The sequence below is a fragment of the Apiospora hydei genome, assembly GCF_038363865.1.
Source record: "Apiospora hydei strain CBS 114990 chromosome Unknown utg000008l_segment0_segment0, whole genome shotgun sequence".
Lineage (NCBI taxonomy): Eukaryota > Fungi > Ascomycota > Sordariomycetes > Amphisphaeriales > Apiosporaceae > Apiospora > Apiospora hydei.
In genome coordinates this window covers 3,535,863-3,551,607 of record NW_027117367.1, presented here as the reverse complement: position 1 = coordinate 3,551,607, position 15,745 = coordinate 3,535,863, and the positions used below count along the sequence as shown (strand labels likewise).

The 15,745-nt window shown below is 55.7% G+C and overlaps 5 protein-coding genes across 5 annotated transcripts; all 5 read left to right on the top strand.

Moving 5' to 3' along the window:
- Positions 1-3,262: 3,262 nt before the first annotated feature.
- PG997_011704 (uncharacterized protein) lies at positions 3,263-3,718 on the top strand (the record flags this gene model as incomplete). Its single annotated transcript, XM_066816019.1, has 1 exon — positions 3,263-3,718. One exon carries the CDS (start codon positions 3,263-3,265, stop codon positions 3,716-3,718), a length of 456 nt encoding a protein of 151 aa, XP_066665309.1.
- Positions 3,719-3,761: 43 nt separating this feature from the next.
- Positions 3,762-8,135, top strand: PG997_011703 (uncharacterized protein; the record flags this gene model as incomplete). Its single annotated transcript, XM_066816018.1, has 5 exons — positions 3,762-4,635; positions 4,697-4,857; positions 5,031-5,906; positions 5,932-6,090; positions 6,117-8,135. The coding sequence occupies 5 exons, from the start codon at positions 3,762-3,764 to the stop codon at positions 8,133-8,135; spliced, it is 4,089 nt and encodes a 1,362-aa protein (XP_066665308.1).
- A 1,051-nt stretch (positions 8,136-9,186) lies between these two features.
- On the top strand, positions 9,187-10,071 carry PG997_011702 (uncharacterized protein; the record flags this gene model as incomplete). Its single annotated transcript, XM_066816017.1, has 1 exon — positions 9,187-10,071. The coding sequence occupies one exon, from the start codon at positions 9,187-9,189 to the stop codon at positions 10,069-10,071; it is 885 nt and encodes a 294-aa protein (XP_066665307.1).
- A 789-nt stretch (positions 10,072-10,860) lies between these two features.
- PG997_011701 (uncharacterized protein) lies at positions 10,861-12,189 on the top strand (the record flags this gene model as incomplete). The annotated part of the gene is made up of 1 exon (XM_066816016.1): positions 10,861-12,189. The coding sequence occupies one exon, from the start codon at positions 10,861-10,863 to the stop codon at positions 12,187-12,189; it is 1,329 nt and encodes a 442-aa protein (XP_066665306.1).
- A 2,471-nt stretch (positions 12,190-14,660) lies between these two features.
- PG997_011700 (uncharacterized protein) lies at positions 14,661-15,340 on the top strand (the record flags this gene model as incomplete). Its single annotated transcript, XM_066816015.1, is given in 2 exon segments — positions 14,661-14,983; positions 14,998-15,340. The coding sequence occupies 2 exon segments, from the start codon at positions 14,661-14,663 to the stop codon at positions 15,338-15,340; spliced, it is 666 nt and encodes a 221-aa protein (XP_066665305.1).
- Between the last annotated feature and the right edge of the window lie 405 nt (positions 15,341-15,745).

Genomic DNA, 15,745 nt, shown 5'->3' with positions numbered 1-15,745 from the left:
CATTCACTAAAATCAGAAGCTACGTAGGCTGCCGCCAATTGACAGCTCCCACATTCCCAGGTAAGCACTTCCGACCGTGGCTGATGGCATTGCATCAATCCTTAGCAGCTACTACTAAGATTAGTAGCTTGTGGCTTCAATTGACAGCTGGCAGGAATGCGACGGAGGGGCGGGCAGTTGCTTTCATCAGAGTGAAGGTTCATTGTTCAATTTCCGTCCCTGGGCCTCAGTGACTCTGGCTGTCTGGCAAGACGGCACGGCTGGCAGCCAGACCGAGGAGCCACTAAAACTCAAGTAGGCTTAGGCGGGTTTAGGCAGGGATTGGGTGCGTAGCGCCGTAGCAGTTTTGGCGGGCAAAGGCCACTGACCACTGACCACCTGCACTTCCAGTTTGGATTGTCAGTCAACCAGTCCAGTCCAGTCCCTGTCCGTCTCTCACTCGCTCGCTTCCTTCCTCCGCCCCATCTTGTTGTCTTGTCTTGTCGTGTCTGATCCATCCGCCGTGCCCAGCCATTTGCCATTTTCTCCCTTGACCTGCTCAGTGTCTGGCCATTCTCCTCATTCCCAACTCCAACCCATCTCTCGACAACCACCACAACCACCCCATCACCACCCATCGGATACATCGCGCAACATCCGGTTTCCATCCAGCCACGGCCCTTCATTCTGTTCTAATTTGTCGCCGGTCTTCGTCCGCCCTCTCGACTGCTTCTCGTTCTCTTCTTCGGTCTTCGTCGGGTTCTCTGCGTATTTTTCTCTCAAGTAGACAGTGGAATTGTCTCGTCACTCTAGTGGACCCTCCCAGTGCAGCAGCAAACCTTTCGTCGGCCGACAACACATCAATCGACCTTCCCGCTCGCTTCTCCCGTCTCCCCAGTTGTTGAAATAATAGGCAGAGTCTTCCACAGATTCGAGGGCAGAAACATTATACACTTTCTCTCATTTAGAACCACCTGGGAACATGTTGTAATCATCGCGCAATCTCTCACCTAAAACGAGAGCATGACGATATCTTTGTTTCCTTGGTAGGAAGATTCAATCAGCCAGCAGCGGCAGCGGCAGCAGCAGCAAGCAAGCAAGAGTCGAAATTGGCAGCGGAAAGGAAGGTCACCCGCTTCTCGCGCATCGTCAAGTCTGGAACCATCAAGGGTATGATAATTAACCACCTACCTCTCCCTCTTCTCCCCCTTCTGCCCATTTACCCATTGCCTTTCCGTTTTCGCGACGTTCACACTACACTACACTGCACTGCATTGCACCACTGTTTGAAATGCGCTGCTTTGCGCGGGCCATTCTCTCCAAGTCCGGGAATCAAGTATCCTAGTTGCGAACTTTGCAGAATGAATTGCAAAGCCACCATCAGGGCATCTTGGATTGACGAGCGCGCGCGCTCGGGGATGATGCATAACTTCAATGACTACCAGGCCAGAGCCGACCAGACTTGATGCTGCAGAGCGCCAGAGCCAGAGCCAGTGCCAGAGCCCTACGGTTTAGCGTCTGCGCGCCGGACAGTGGACAGTGCCAGAACATTACAGTGGATCGGACCAGACAGCACAGCAGCAGACAGGACAGGACAGGACAGCCCAGGACTGGACAGACGCCCTCAGCCTATCCACCCGCCCATACACGTAACTTCTGAAATTCCCTTCCATAATGGAACGGGAGAGTGAAGAGAGAGAAAGAGTTAACCCTTCGAGGCCCCATGAAGCACTCCTCAATTGATTGAGAGGCATCTCGGGATCGTCGTGTATACTTGGAAGGAGGATGTGGTTTTTGTTGTTCTCCCAAGCCGGGTTTCTTTTCTTGGCACCTGCACCCCTTAATCGTTCAATTGGCCTGCGCCTACACCCCCCATTTTCTCTTCTCAGTTACCAGTTCAGCGCCAGCTACAGCACTCTCCCCTGGAGAACCTGCATCAAATACTCGCAACACCAACACCCCCAAATTGCATTGCAGTTCCTAGAACTGGTAATATCCACATGCGCCGGGTGTTGTCTGTTGCTTGCAGGTCTGAACACATCTCGAACATGCCAATTGAAGGCTTCTGAGGATTGATGCAGCGTGCGGGACTTACTTGCGCCTCTTGAGCGAGTTGGGGAGTTGGGGTGCAGGCCTCTCGTCTTGTCTGTCCTGTCCGGGCGGGAACTTCGTATTCCGACCTCCGACCTCCGGCCCAGGCCAGGCCAATTCAATCCACCACCAGCAACCATCACCACTTCCGATGCGTCTGCTGCATTCGCAGCAGGTAGCCTTTGGATGAACTGCGGCTGCTGTCAAATACCCTCCACGGGTGGCCAGCCATTCGATTCAATTGAGCTGCGACTATAACTGAAGCGCTCACCCATTTGCTCTCTTGGGTCTACCTATGCCTGCTCTGGTCGTCCGGGGAGACGACAACCGCTGCCGCCCTTTGTCGATCTAATCCAGGGGCTTTTGGGCTGATACTGTCTGCGCATGGCAGTGCTGTGTGCAGTGCAGCTTCCTCCACGGCCAATCTGGCATCCCATCGTTCCACACACTTCACCAACTTCACCGTTCCTGATTCTCTTCTGGCCAGCCTCTTTTGGTCTTTGACGTTTCGTTGCAGCTGATTGATTTCTTTTTGACTTTTAGATCTGCAGACTAGTCCGTATCTGGTTTGGACTACTATTCACCCCTGGTCCGCTTAAGCAGCCGGCTCCGCTCTCGTTGTGTGTGTGTGCAGCTCCCTGTTATAGACACGCCCCTCGGCCTTTGGCACCGGCAGCACCTCCGATCCGAAGAACCAGCACCGCCAGCGACAGCAACATCAATCTGTTGAGACCTCGTTAAGAGTGTGTCATAATCAATCAACCGGGTACTCTCGGCCTGTTGGACATCCTGTGAGGTGCAGAGTGGTAAGTACCTGAAGTATAGTTGTTGTGTTACTGTGATGTTCCGACTCCACCTCAGGGCCCCTTTTTAGAGACACGCCTCCACGCCGAGCTCTTGCTGATTGATTATCTGATCAGTCACGTCACATGTACTGAGCCCCTTTGTCCAAGCCCAGTCGCAGCATCACATCGTCGCCAACACTGAACCGCAGTGGGTGGGATGGCTCAAGGGGAATCCTGCCTGGCCTTCTGGTCAGTTCAGCCAGGATGACTACCACCAGCAACATCTCTACGCCGGCGCATACCAGCCCTCATCCACCTTTGACGCCCATGGTGCTCATGCCACTCATGGTGCCCATGGTGCGCACCAGGGCTTCGACGGCCCCAACGCACAAGTCGACCACTCCAACATGTACATGAACTGGACCGGCAACCCAGCCATGGAGTCGAGCGAGCACACGAACGGTCTGGATGAGTATGCATCCGGCACCTTCACGGGCCAGAACACCACCAGTCCCGCGCCACAGCAACAATACCCGGGGCAGTCGTATTATAACCAGGCTGCTGCAGTAGATGCCGGCGCCAGCCATGGCCAGGGACACCAATTCGACTACCGGACGGCACCAGATTCCCACCAGATGTGGATGCCGGCCATGCAGACCCAGCAGCAACAGCAGCAACGGCCTACGGCTTCTCCTGGCCCGGGCAACTTTCCCAGCAATGCGTCATGGCAGGCCGCATCGAATACGCCGCCTCAGGCGGGCTTCGCTCAACCGGCCATCCAGCAATACAATGTACCGGCATCACATGCGGGCTATCCGCAAGCACCATCACGGACCCACTCGGCCACCCCCTACCGGAGCTAGGCCCGCTGTCCATGGCAACCCTGCCGCCGGTGCGGATCAAGCCATGTACGATTCACCATACCAACCGGTCCAGCTGCGAGAAAGCACAGGCCGTTCGACGCCCCAGCCAGCCGAAGTCAGGAACTCCCCGTACCAGTTCCAAACAGCGCAGGGCATGGTGGGTGGCCATCAGTACCCTGCATTCGCGGCACCCAACGGTCAAGGCCAAGTTATGTACCAGAACCAGCTCCAGTACGCCGTGCCACAATCACAATCACCTGCCAATACTCCGGCTCATCCTCAAGCTCAACGGACCGGCCAAGCGGTGTTCTCAGCGCAGCCCACCATGCAGCCGCAGCAACAACAACAAGCCGTGGCCCAGGCCCAGATCAAACGGACTCTCACGCCCACCCAGAAGCAGCAGATGTTGACCCCCGATAGCCACGGCCCGCTGCCGAACGCTGCAGCCGCCGCCGTGCAAGCTCAGACTTCCCGTCAACCCAGCAATCCCGCCATGTCACCGCAAGTAACGATGCAGCAACGGGCACAACCTCCCACCCAACCTACACAACCCACACAGCCCACCATGCAATCAAATGGCGTGGCACCGGCCGCTCCCGCAACCTCGACACAGTCTGCTTTGGCCAATGTCACTTGGAATCCAGTACCAGGCTCTCCCGTTTTGTTCTTCTCCAACACACCAGTCCAGATGGAACAGCAACGGAATCGCGGAGGTCCGTTCATTGCTTCTTTCAATGAGCGACAGAAGCAGCTGCTGCCTGGCCACCCGACAAGATTGCCTTGCGAGATCCTCCGTGATTTCCAGGCGTACGAGGCTGCTGTCGCCAACCCCAATCTCAGCCCGGCGGAAGCGCAGGCCATACGCACGAAGGTGGCTCAGTTCGATCAAGAAATGCTGCAATTGACCGGCAAGAAAGGTATGTCAGCCCCTCGCTGTCTTGATTTTCTAACAATTACTAACTATATTCCCTCTTCTAGCCTCAACCTACCCCAGACAGCCCGCCTCAAAACGATTGGCCACGGGCCGAAAGCCCAGAGGAAGTAGGACGGGCAAATCAGGGCCCGACTCGCCCGACGTGGACACCTCGGACTACTCAAGTGAGGACGAAGAGTCACAGCTGGACAAGGAGATTCGCAAGGTAAGCAAGCCAAACCTCTTGTGTTTCGTTGTTGGCCCCATCCTTTTGGTGGAGTCTGCTGTAGCGTTCCAAGGGGCCTTCACCAAGTTGCGATGGTCTCAAGAATGGCAGACTGTGACTGCCGCAGAACCCCACCCTCCACGAACAAACAAGCTAACATGATGTCTTCACAGCGCCTGTCGGAACCACGCCCCAAGGACCCCATTGAGGCTGTCAAATGGGACGTCGAGAAGATTGTCTGGAGAACGGACGAGGCCCCCGCCGGATGGACAGCCAACGCCATTGCCGAATTCGGCCGGTACCTCAAGGTGCTTTGGGACGACCTCAAGCAGCTCCGAAGTGACGTCAAGACGACCGACGAGAAGTCCAAGAAATGGGCCCCGCTCAAGAAGGAACTCGACGCCAAGTCGGAACAGGTCCTCATGGCCGTCCGCACCGCCGTCGAATCCTCCTACGACCCCGTGCTGCGCAACATGGGCGGCAACCAGCAGCTGTGCTCCATCTTCTCCAACATGATGCGGAGTGCGTACCTGATGGAGGACTACTCCGGCCCCTTGCCCAAGACGATCCTCCAGCTCATGTCCAAGATCACCAACATGGACAAGACCTTCCTCCTGGACAAGCTCAAGTTCCAAAAGGTGCTCATCAAGTACCGGAAGAGCCTGGATAGCGAGAGTGTCGCGGCATTCGAGCACATAGTTTCGTCTGCCAGGGATGACAAGGATCAGACCGACGGCAAGCCGTCCGAGAAGTCTACCGAGAAGCGCGCCGAAGTCGCTCCCAAACCAGCAAAGGCCGAGGTAGCTGCGCCGCCCAAGAGGGTGCCATCCATCCTCGCCAAGGACCTTAAATCCGCCTCGAAGATGACAGGGCTTAAGAGACCGGGCAGCTCGGCAGGTGTTGAGCCTCGACGGGTGCTCAGTGATTCCACCAAGGCCTTGATGGCAGCGACATCTGCGAAAAGAAACCGTGACGACGAGGAGGATTCACGAGCGACAAAGAAGGTGGCTACCGATGCTCCTCTGGCAAAGCGGCCACGCGATGACGAGGTTGACTCCCGTGCTTCCCAAGAAGTTGGTCATTGATGGCACGAATGGTGCACAGTCAACGACCAAGCCGTCTTCCACAAGCACTACCTCTGCCTCACAGGTTCGGCCGAGACCAACAAGCTCCATCCTCCCTGGCAAGTCACGACCTGTTGTCAAGGCGGCAGCAAAGAAACCCGACGCCCCTGTGTCTTCTACTCTGTCCACGATTAGTGGTCTGCTGGCAGAGATCTCGAAGCCCAAGTCGCCGCCGAAAGCGCGTGCGGAACCCGTTCGAGCCCCGAAACGCCTGAAGAAAAGGCAAAGAGACTCCGCAAGGAAGCCAGGCGGAAACTGCGCGTGCAATGGAAGCCTGAGGGCGAGCTGGAACAGATCCGCGTGTTCGAGCACGAGGCCGCCGAAGACGAAGGACGCTCCAGCAACATGATCCAAGACGCCCGCGACAACCGGTCGGAAGGGCAAATGCTGAAGCGGGGTATCCGCGAAGACGAGGACGAGATGGATGTCGACGATTCTTCTGATGAACAATCGAAAACAGGAGCAATCAGCCTGCGTCCCTGGACGGAACCTTCAGCGACCGACTTCTCGGCCATTGACGACAAGAAGCGCCAAAAGAGCTTCCCCAACCGCGGCGGCCTTAAGGAGGTCGAGTCGGGCCAGGCGAAGTACATGGAAGAGTACGAAAGGCGTGAGCTTATGGTGGTCTACACGTCTGCCTCAGACATTCCCGAGTCGCCCAAGTCCCCGCCGCGCAAATCAGCAGAGGCTGCCTCAGCAACCCAGACGCGCTACGGCCAGCTCCCCTCGGACAAGGCAGAATTTATGGAAGTGCACCGTCGCTGGGCAGAAAACCACCAGTACGGTCCCAAGAAAGCACTGCAGGGCGCCATTTACCGACTTGGCGGAGCTCAAACCACGGATCTTGGCAAGGTCATTGCATCCCTCAAGTCTGCATCCATCAACAACAAACCCCTTCGCGCCAAGATGTCGTCGCACCAGCAATCCGACAAGGACGCCACTGGCAGTCCTGCCTCCTTCACCAACATGTCGCAAGCCGACCGTGAGGCCAAGGTACTGCAGCTGCTGCAATCCGACGCCGTCAAGAATTGGCAAGACCCCAACCCCTTCGATCCCAACCGACCCCAGACATCGCGTCGCACCGATTACAGCGACCCCAAGGTCCAGGCCGATGTCGACGCCTTCGAGGCTGTCGCCGCCGAGTTCGCAGGCAAGCCCTTCCCCGCCACCGAGCCGTCCGAGCACATGAAGAACAACCCCGCCCATGTACAGCAGTGGCAGGCTGGCTACCAAGCCGAGATGGCCGCCAAGGCCCAGCAAGACGCCGTCGAGCGCGCCCGCAAGATGACCGAGGACCAAGCTCGCCAGGCTGCCGCCGCCCTTCAGCAAGTGCAACAGCCCGCTGTCGCCGCTCAACAGACCACCCAAGATGCCCATGCTGCCGCCTGGGCTGCCTACTATGCTCAGTATGGCCAGGCCCAAGCCACTGCTCAGCAGCAGCCTCAACAACAGGCTTATGGCGGCGCTGGCTACGACTACAGCTCCGTCGCCCAGGTCATGCAGGCTTTGCAAGGCGGCCAGGCCCAGCAGCCTGTCGCTCAACCTCAAGCACCTGCTGCACCGGCTCAAGACCCGAACGCCCAGCTCATGTCTCTTCTCTCTGCCCTCGGAGGTGGACAGACAGCTCAGCCCGCCCAGCAACCCCAGGCCGCCCAAGCTTATGGTGGCCAATCTGCCGCTGATGCTCAAGCTGCTTACTGGCGTGCCTTGATGGAGGCGGCCCAGAACCCTGCCGCTCAAGCTGCTGCTCAACCTCAGCAACCACAACAACAGCCGCAGCCGCAGCCGCAGCCGCCGTCCCAGCCTCAGCAGCTATCCAAGTCGTACCACCACAAGGACCGCGACCGAGCTGCCGCCCGGGCTACTTCTGCTGCCAGTAGTGCGGACGCAGGCTTCTTGGATTATGGACCCGGCCCTTCCGACTACGACTACAGCGACTCGCGCGGCGGCAGTGACAAGAGCGGTGCTTCTTCTCGAGGAGGCCGCAAGGACAAGGACAACTTCCGCGGCGGCGGTGCTGCTGGTGGCGCCAAGGACCACAAGGGCATCAACCGCGCGCTCATCGGCACCAAGCCTTGTTCGTTCTGGGCGCAGGGCAAGTGCGCCAAGGGCGACCAGTGCACGTTCCGACATGACCCGAACGACCTGAAGTAAGGAGGCAATTGAGGAGGGAGGATCAACAACACTTTCTCACCTCGTCACGTCATCACGAGCCTCAGCGATACTCGGCAGTCCTCTTCCTTTCTATACTTGTGTAAAGTATAATCACGCATTTTTCCTTTCTTTTTGTTCTATTTGCCCGGCACGTACCGGCAATACATTGAACGCATCGACCGTTCAGTGCTTTTTTGATCAGCATCATTCGGCGGCGTGCCGAAACAACACAGCATTCTCGGCATTTCTTCCCACTCAAAGTTCTTGCATCGTTCTGGCGTCTGAGGAGTCTACCCAGCTGCTACTTGTTGCTGCTGCTTTTGCTGCTGTTGCAGTTCATGTCATTTGGCCCTAGGAGAAAAGAAGAGAGCATCATTGGCTTTTTTACGAAGGACTTTTGAGAAGGAGGTTGAAAAGCTTACTTGCATGGATGATGGGCTTTCTGGTACGTGTCTCTTGTCTGTTGCAATTGTCGCGCCATCATCACAGCGGCAGTCACCAACACCAACCTTTGGCTGGAGGAAGATATTGCATCATGACAAACGGATGAGACAAAATGAGAATGAAGGCCTGGTCTCGTCAACAGCGTGACCGAATGAATGTAAATTAGTTGTACTGAGGGCCCAACAGGGCACCTTCCTAATGAAAACCATATGAACAATTGTCTGCGTTCCAAAGTGATTTGCCATATCCTGAGTCTTCAAACCTCCGGCACTGTGTCTTGACCTCATGTCGGATAGACACAATCCCGGATCATGGAGATAATACAATCTGCTCTTCCCGCTGAGACTGCTCGCAGGGTGACTAGCCTCCTTTTTGCCAATATTTTCCATGGTGAAATCATTGACGTCATCACGCTAGTAGTGGTAGATCAGGCGAAGCAATGACAGTGAGACCTACGCATCATTACGGGACACATGGAAAGCCACCGTCTCCCCAACTTCTCCCAGGTAACGTTTTCGTAGATAGACTTAACTGACTACCTTTTGACTCGGCCATGAGAAGAAGTCTCAACTTGTTCAAAACGAGAACGTTCAAGGTAGCTTCCACCATGCCGTCAGCTCTTGAGCCTGCAGGCAGCACGCCGGTGACGTACGCGTCGATGGCGAAGAGCAGCGGAGGAGTGAAGCGACAAGAACAATCTCCGAGTTCTACTCCCACATCTCATGGCAGACATCCCAACAACACTTCTTCATCTCAACCAAATCAACAAACTCCACAGCACCAGCGCCGTGGTGGTGACCGCGGCCGCGGCGGTCACGCTGCATATTACCAAACACCTTCATCCCAGCGGCAGCAGCAACAACATAGCAGAAGGGGCCACAATGAAGAAGAAGATGTCTACGTCCTCACCCTACTCACGGACCCCGCCCACGAACGCGCCATGTCGGCCCTTCGCCGCCGCTGGTTCCCGGCCCAGCGGCTGAAAGTCGACGCGCACATGACGCTGTTCCACGCGCTGCCGGGGCGGCTTCTCAGCACAATCAAGCAAGACTTGGCGGACACGGCGGCGAACTTCGAAAAGCTTGCGGTGGAGGCGGGGAGGGTGGGTGTTTTCCGCATGGGGCGGAAGGGAGTCGCGGTCAAGGTTCAGGGGTGCGAGGAGATGGTCGGTCAGTTGCGGAGGGGGTTGATTGAGAATTGGGAGGAATTGGGTGGTGACGAAAACGCAGCAGCAGAGGAATATGGGAAGCAGCACGGGGCAAAGACGCATGGTGTTCTGAGTGCGCAGGACGCGAGGAGAGACTGGAGGGCTCACTACACCATCATGAACAAGGAGGAGGACGCCGCGAAGGTGGAGGAGTGTTTCGAGGAGCTGAGAGGCGGTTTAGAGCAGACGAGGGGCATTGTCTTGGGGTTGAGGCTTTGGCGGTACGATAGGGGGTGGTGGCGCCAGGAGGAGGATTTCTTGTTTGGGGGTGACAGTAGCACCTGAACTGGTACATGGATACGGCGTCTGGGAAAATGGGTACTTCCCTTTGGCGGCATGCAAAGAATGCTCAAGTAGATTTCGCAACTCAAACCTCATGATGCGAAACCAAGAAGCACACTTTCCAAGGCAGCACCGGAAGTCAATAGCTACACACCATGTTGTGAATTTGGGACCAGTCACTGGTGCTTCGTACCTGGTGACTACGTAGGCAGCTAGATGGTGGGATAGTTGGGACTGCGATGCTAGACAATGGATCAACAGATGATGGAGCAAGTTGGGAACAATGGACCGGTGATATTGTGATGGTGGGACAGAACAGCTGGGCGCTGTGTGGGAGGCTGCAGTTCATTTACTTCCAGAGAACATGGATAAGCAGATTGATTGTCACTGAGTGAGAACCACAGTGGGTAGCAGCCTGTAGTGTTGGGCATTCTGTGCCTGAGGTGAGCTCTCTCACAATCCAGTCACTTTGTTGTTCAGTTTTCATTCTATACCTTAGGTCCTGTTTGAATTGTTTTTGCAACCTGGGAATTACCAGACCACACACATCCTTCATACGTCTCCTCCTACCTTTCTCTTCTCAACCAGCAACCATCACCTGCCCTTGGCCCAATCCAAGCTGAGCAGTTGTTCCTGGGTCAAGTTGGAATCCCTTCCACCTCTACTTCTCAAACATTTGAGAATCTCCAAAAGTTCGTTCATTCCTTTCCTTCACTTTCACTCGGGCAAAGACTAAGCAGACATCATACTGACATTTGGTTTTGCAGCTACCAAGATCGTCAACCACCCGCGATGGACACCCCTCAGATCGTAGATGGCAACCCGCCTCACGAGGCCTACGCCAAGGCCAAGCCCGAGGTTCTCAATGCCTGCATCATGTGCGAGAACCCGGGCCATCTGGCCTGCGCCACCTGCAAGTCGCGGTACTGCTCTCAGGCATGCCAGAAGCAGGACTGGAAGTACCGCAAGATGCTCCGCAAGTCGTCCGTCGGCCCCGAGTACCACCTCGACAGCCGCCCCGGCCCCGACTACCGCCGCGTCATCGTCTTCCCCCACCAACAAGAAGCAGCCCGTCTGGGACTGGGCCCGCTTCCAAGGCGGCACGGCTGGACTCACTTTCCCCGAATTCGACCGGCTCCTCCAGCGCCCTCCAACCCATTCGTCAACATGAGCGTGTCGCTCAACAGCGGCAACAAGAACCCCTACTTGCGATTCGGCCGTGGCCTGCAATACTTCTCACTGGGCGAGATGGACCAAGAGAGCATTCCCCGCTCCAGTCCTTACCAGGAGATCAACCAGTCTGCCCTCAGTCTGACCAAGCCGGGCCACGCCACCCCCGCTTCGGTCCATTCATCGTCACGGCCTTCTCGAGCAACGAGATTGGTCGCCCCATCGTCAGACATGGCATCGTCTGGGGAGGACACCACCCTCAAGGACTTCCGGCTGTTTGTCGACTCCATCATCACGGACAAGGCCAATCCTTGCATCATCGACCCTGATCGCTACGCCCTGAAGCTCACGCCTAACGTCAATTCCGAGGTCTGGCCGGCCCTGAAGCTGAACTGCAGAGCAGACATGGAACGATTCGGCCTCCAGCGCGAGGAAGCCATCGAGCCTGTCTTGGTGTCATCGATCCCTCTCACCGGAAAGCGACACAACGTAGGCCTCGTCGAGAGTATGGGCCTGTCCTGGGCCTGGCAGGAGGCCACTATCTCCAACAGCAGCATCCGAGGCTCCCGCGAGCTTCTCCGAACCGACCAGGACTTTGGCTTCTTCTTCAAGGGCGTTGAGCTGCCCGAGGATATCACGCTTTTTAATTTCCAGGAGGTCGTACAGAACGCCTTCGACAGCATGCGGCACAAGGACGTCCAATACACGGGCACCATCATGCTCGTGCACAAGAAGGGACGGGCCATCCAGCGCGCCCATCTCCAGGCCGTTATGCAGTACAAGGACCTGGTCTGGGCTGAGGGCATCGAGGGTCTCGACTCGGGACGGCTGCCGCGCACTCCGTCGCCCAACTTCATGAGCAGCCGACTGACAAGAGAGAAGTTTGAGGCTTTCTGGAACAATGTTTGGGGCAGTTTTGGTGTGCCTTCTCCTTATACGCTGGAGGACTGAACGGAGGCATCCTTTGCAAGATCGGACGAGTGAGATTCGATGAGCTGCGAATGAATTTGGGACTGATGCCATGACCAATGATCAAACCCAGAGTTGATAGACTTGAGATAGTTGCAATGAATGCATGATCAATGATCTGCCGGGTTCGCCTTGAAGTCTATAACCATGGTTGCTAAGTACAGTTATCTTAGATGATCTACAGTGTCTGACCCCAACACCAGCCGCCACCCCCTTGTCGTTCACCAGTCTTAGCTACTCCGACCCTATCATGTCACCGAGACCCAGGTGAACAAGAGTGTATCAATGCTTGAGGAAATGTACTTTTGAAATGTCAATATAGCCCTCATCATTCTCCGCCAGCCTGTCCCATGCCAGACTTGGCAGCTGCTTCGTTCAATATATCCCGTGACCCTTGGACATGATAATCATAAGAGACAAGATTCAAACCAAGTGAAGGCGCACACAGTTGCAGTAATATTCACGCGATATCCAGATGTAATGTGGCTGTTTACGTACTTGGTCGTTCCAACCCTGAATGCTGAAAGAACCCGCCGCCGGTTGGCAGATAAATAAGCTCAACGAACACTAGCTAGAATCCGAAGGCCGTTGATGAGCGAAGATGAAGAAACGATGTTATATCATGGGGATTACCTTGCTACACACAATCCATTGGAACATCTTCAGGGTTTGCTTTACCAGGAGCACAGGTTGATACATGGCGGCTCGGGCCAACGATGCCGCTCTTGCCTGACACATTCAGAGTCGCACTCGATAACGTGAGCAGGGACTGCATGTAGTTCTTGTGGTATTGTTAGAGCAAGACTGAGATACAAATTCGCTAGCCCATACTTGACAACCATGCGTATGGCCACGGACTAGCGTAACGACCTGAACAAAGTATGTTGGTACGCATCGGTATACTTGATGACTCCCGGGGTGTTCCGCCAATGTCTCTGCTGCTACTTGTCGATTGACTGCAGGTATTTTGCCAAGAGATCTATGTGGCCGGATAAATCCCAGGTTCTTACTTGGATATCCCCACTCAGATCTGATAGCGCTTGCCACAGGCTTTCCATCAGCCTGGAGAAAGCTCACAAGTACTTCCCCAGGATGAACTGGTTCCTCACTGCCATATGTGTCCGCGTTTCACGATCTTGGAGCTCGAGGCCATGCCCAGGATGCGCCGCAGCTGATATGGGTACATGGGAGCTACTTATCGCATTGATGAGGTTCTGGGACATTTACCGAACGAGTGGATGCGCATCGGCCTGGGGCCAGAAGTAACAGAGCAAATAGATGCCAATCACAACCCCGGTTGCTCGTGGTGATGGATATCCAGCGATAACGCGGTCCCTTCTTCTCGCCCTTCCATTCCGGAAGGACCTTGAGGTTCTGCTGGAACGGGTTGGCCGAATGCATATGCCCTGGTAGGACTACATCACCAAGTTCCCGAGCGCCGTGCTCATGGAAACATCCCCGAAAAAATATCTGACTGATATCCCATGGATCCTGGGGCTCATCCGGTCCTGCTGGCCAGGAAGGTGTTGCTGTTTACATCAGAATAACATCACCTCTCAAGCAAGGACACGGTACCTGGATCTCCCGAGACTAAGATCCGGGCCACGATGTTGGCGTTTCTATCAGTGGGATCGGGCCAATTCATCCGAAGAACCAGCCGGCGACACCGAGTTCTGCCGCAAGTGCATGTGGTGAAGATATGTCGAACAACATGAAATTGTACCATAGGTTCGATCTCGTACGGATCACAAGTCGAATGGGCGGCATAGAAGCAGCATAACGTTGGTTTTGCGCCAAGTGTTTCCCGCATAAGTCGAGGTCGGAGGCGTCGAATGCGACGTTACATTTACCTATACAGCGGTGAATAGCTCGCTCTCGGTATCGGCTACGACTCGTGATGATTGGTAGGTATGCAGCGCTCGACATATACAGGAATGCCCCGAACAGACATGCATTATATGCGGGTGAGACTAAGATTTCCGCTTTTGTCACTTTAATGAAGGGACTAAAGAACGTAATCGTCATCATTCCTTGTGAGGGGTGTTCAGCTTGGTTTGATGGTATGCCGCTATCGTAGTGGGGTGAATCCTGAGCGACTATGTACGGCGTATTATTCGCCGTGCTGACTGCCAAGTGTGGCGCGGGCTGGTGCTTCGTCAACACGAGAAACCGTATTGCTTACACTACCGCATTCGCGATCTGAGGACAATGAAGCTTAGATCAGAAGAGACAGAGCGAAGTTCTTGATGCCCCCCTCAGTCGAAAGTTTTGGTAAGCTCGTGTTGCAATGTGACGGCGTGCTGGAGTTGTTGCCCATATAAGAGATGCTGTTGTTCGCCGTTCTTGGGCAAATGGACTATATATTGCGACATCAAGAAGACTCCTGACAGATTATCAACAACAACGTCTTCAAAACAAAACTTTACTCCGCCGCATCCTATCCAGTATAAACAATGCTCTTCACACTCCCCATCTCCCTCGGCCTACTCGGCCTGGCCTCATCCGCCCCCCTCGAAGCCCGCGGCGGGGCGCCGATCCCCGAGTACACCACCGGCGTCCAGCTCGCCTTCAACGTGACGGACCCGCAGCACCCATTGTACGAGCGCGTGCACGGCATGATGTTCTCGACGCAACGCCTCAGCCAGGGCGTGGATATGGGCATAGCCGTGCCGCGCGAACAAGGCGACGACGGCAACCCGGCCAAGGCGCCCGTCTTCTACTTTGCCGACTCGGACGGCCCGGCCTCGGCCACGGTCCTGCGCAGCGACGTTCCGGGGTCTACCCTCGCAGCACGTACGTCGCGGCGCGCGACAGCGTCGGCGACACGCCCGGGGAGCACCACGTCTCGCTCGGGACTGGCCTCAATGGCACAGCCGGCCTCTTCTCCTGGCAGGGCGCCGACAACATCCCGTACCTCACCGGACCTGCCGGCTCCAGCTACGAACAGGGAGGCACCTACACCGTCTGTCCGCGCACGATCGGCGCCTGGGACCTCCTGCTTATCAACTACGTCTACCCGGGTGAGACGGCGGCAGCGGACTGCGCGCTGGGCAAGTTTGTCGTGCTCTGCGCGACGCTGCCGGAGACGGAGTGGTCGAGCGGGGCTAGGCCGGTGCCTTGCGTCCGGCAGTGAGTATAGTTGTGATGGGTGCGGGAGTTGGTGGTGCTTGTATTCGGTGTCGAGGAGTCGGAAAGGGGTTAGAGTGAAGCACTGGCGCTATAGACGATTTGACACTTCTTCATGATAACATTTTATGGAATCAAATCTTATTTCTATGATACTGTGGCTTTCTCTTGTATTTAGTGTCTGATAGTAACAGTTTCTCGCGAACCTCCCTCTCTCTGGCGTGAATAGTGGAGTGAAGGGAGTTACGCCCAGTGCTGAGTTCATCAACAATGAGCGAGACTATCTCGGGATCTAGTTTTTCCATTTAGTACAATTGGATTCCACTAACGGTTGCCTCTAATCCAGGTTTCAAGTCCATAGTCACTGGTAAAAAGCCAGGGTTGCTTGATAAGAAACCACAGGCATCAGCGA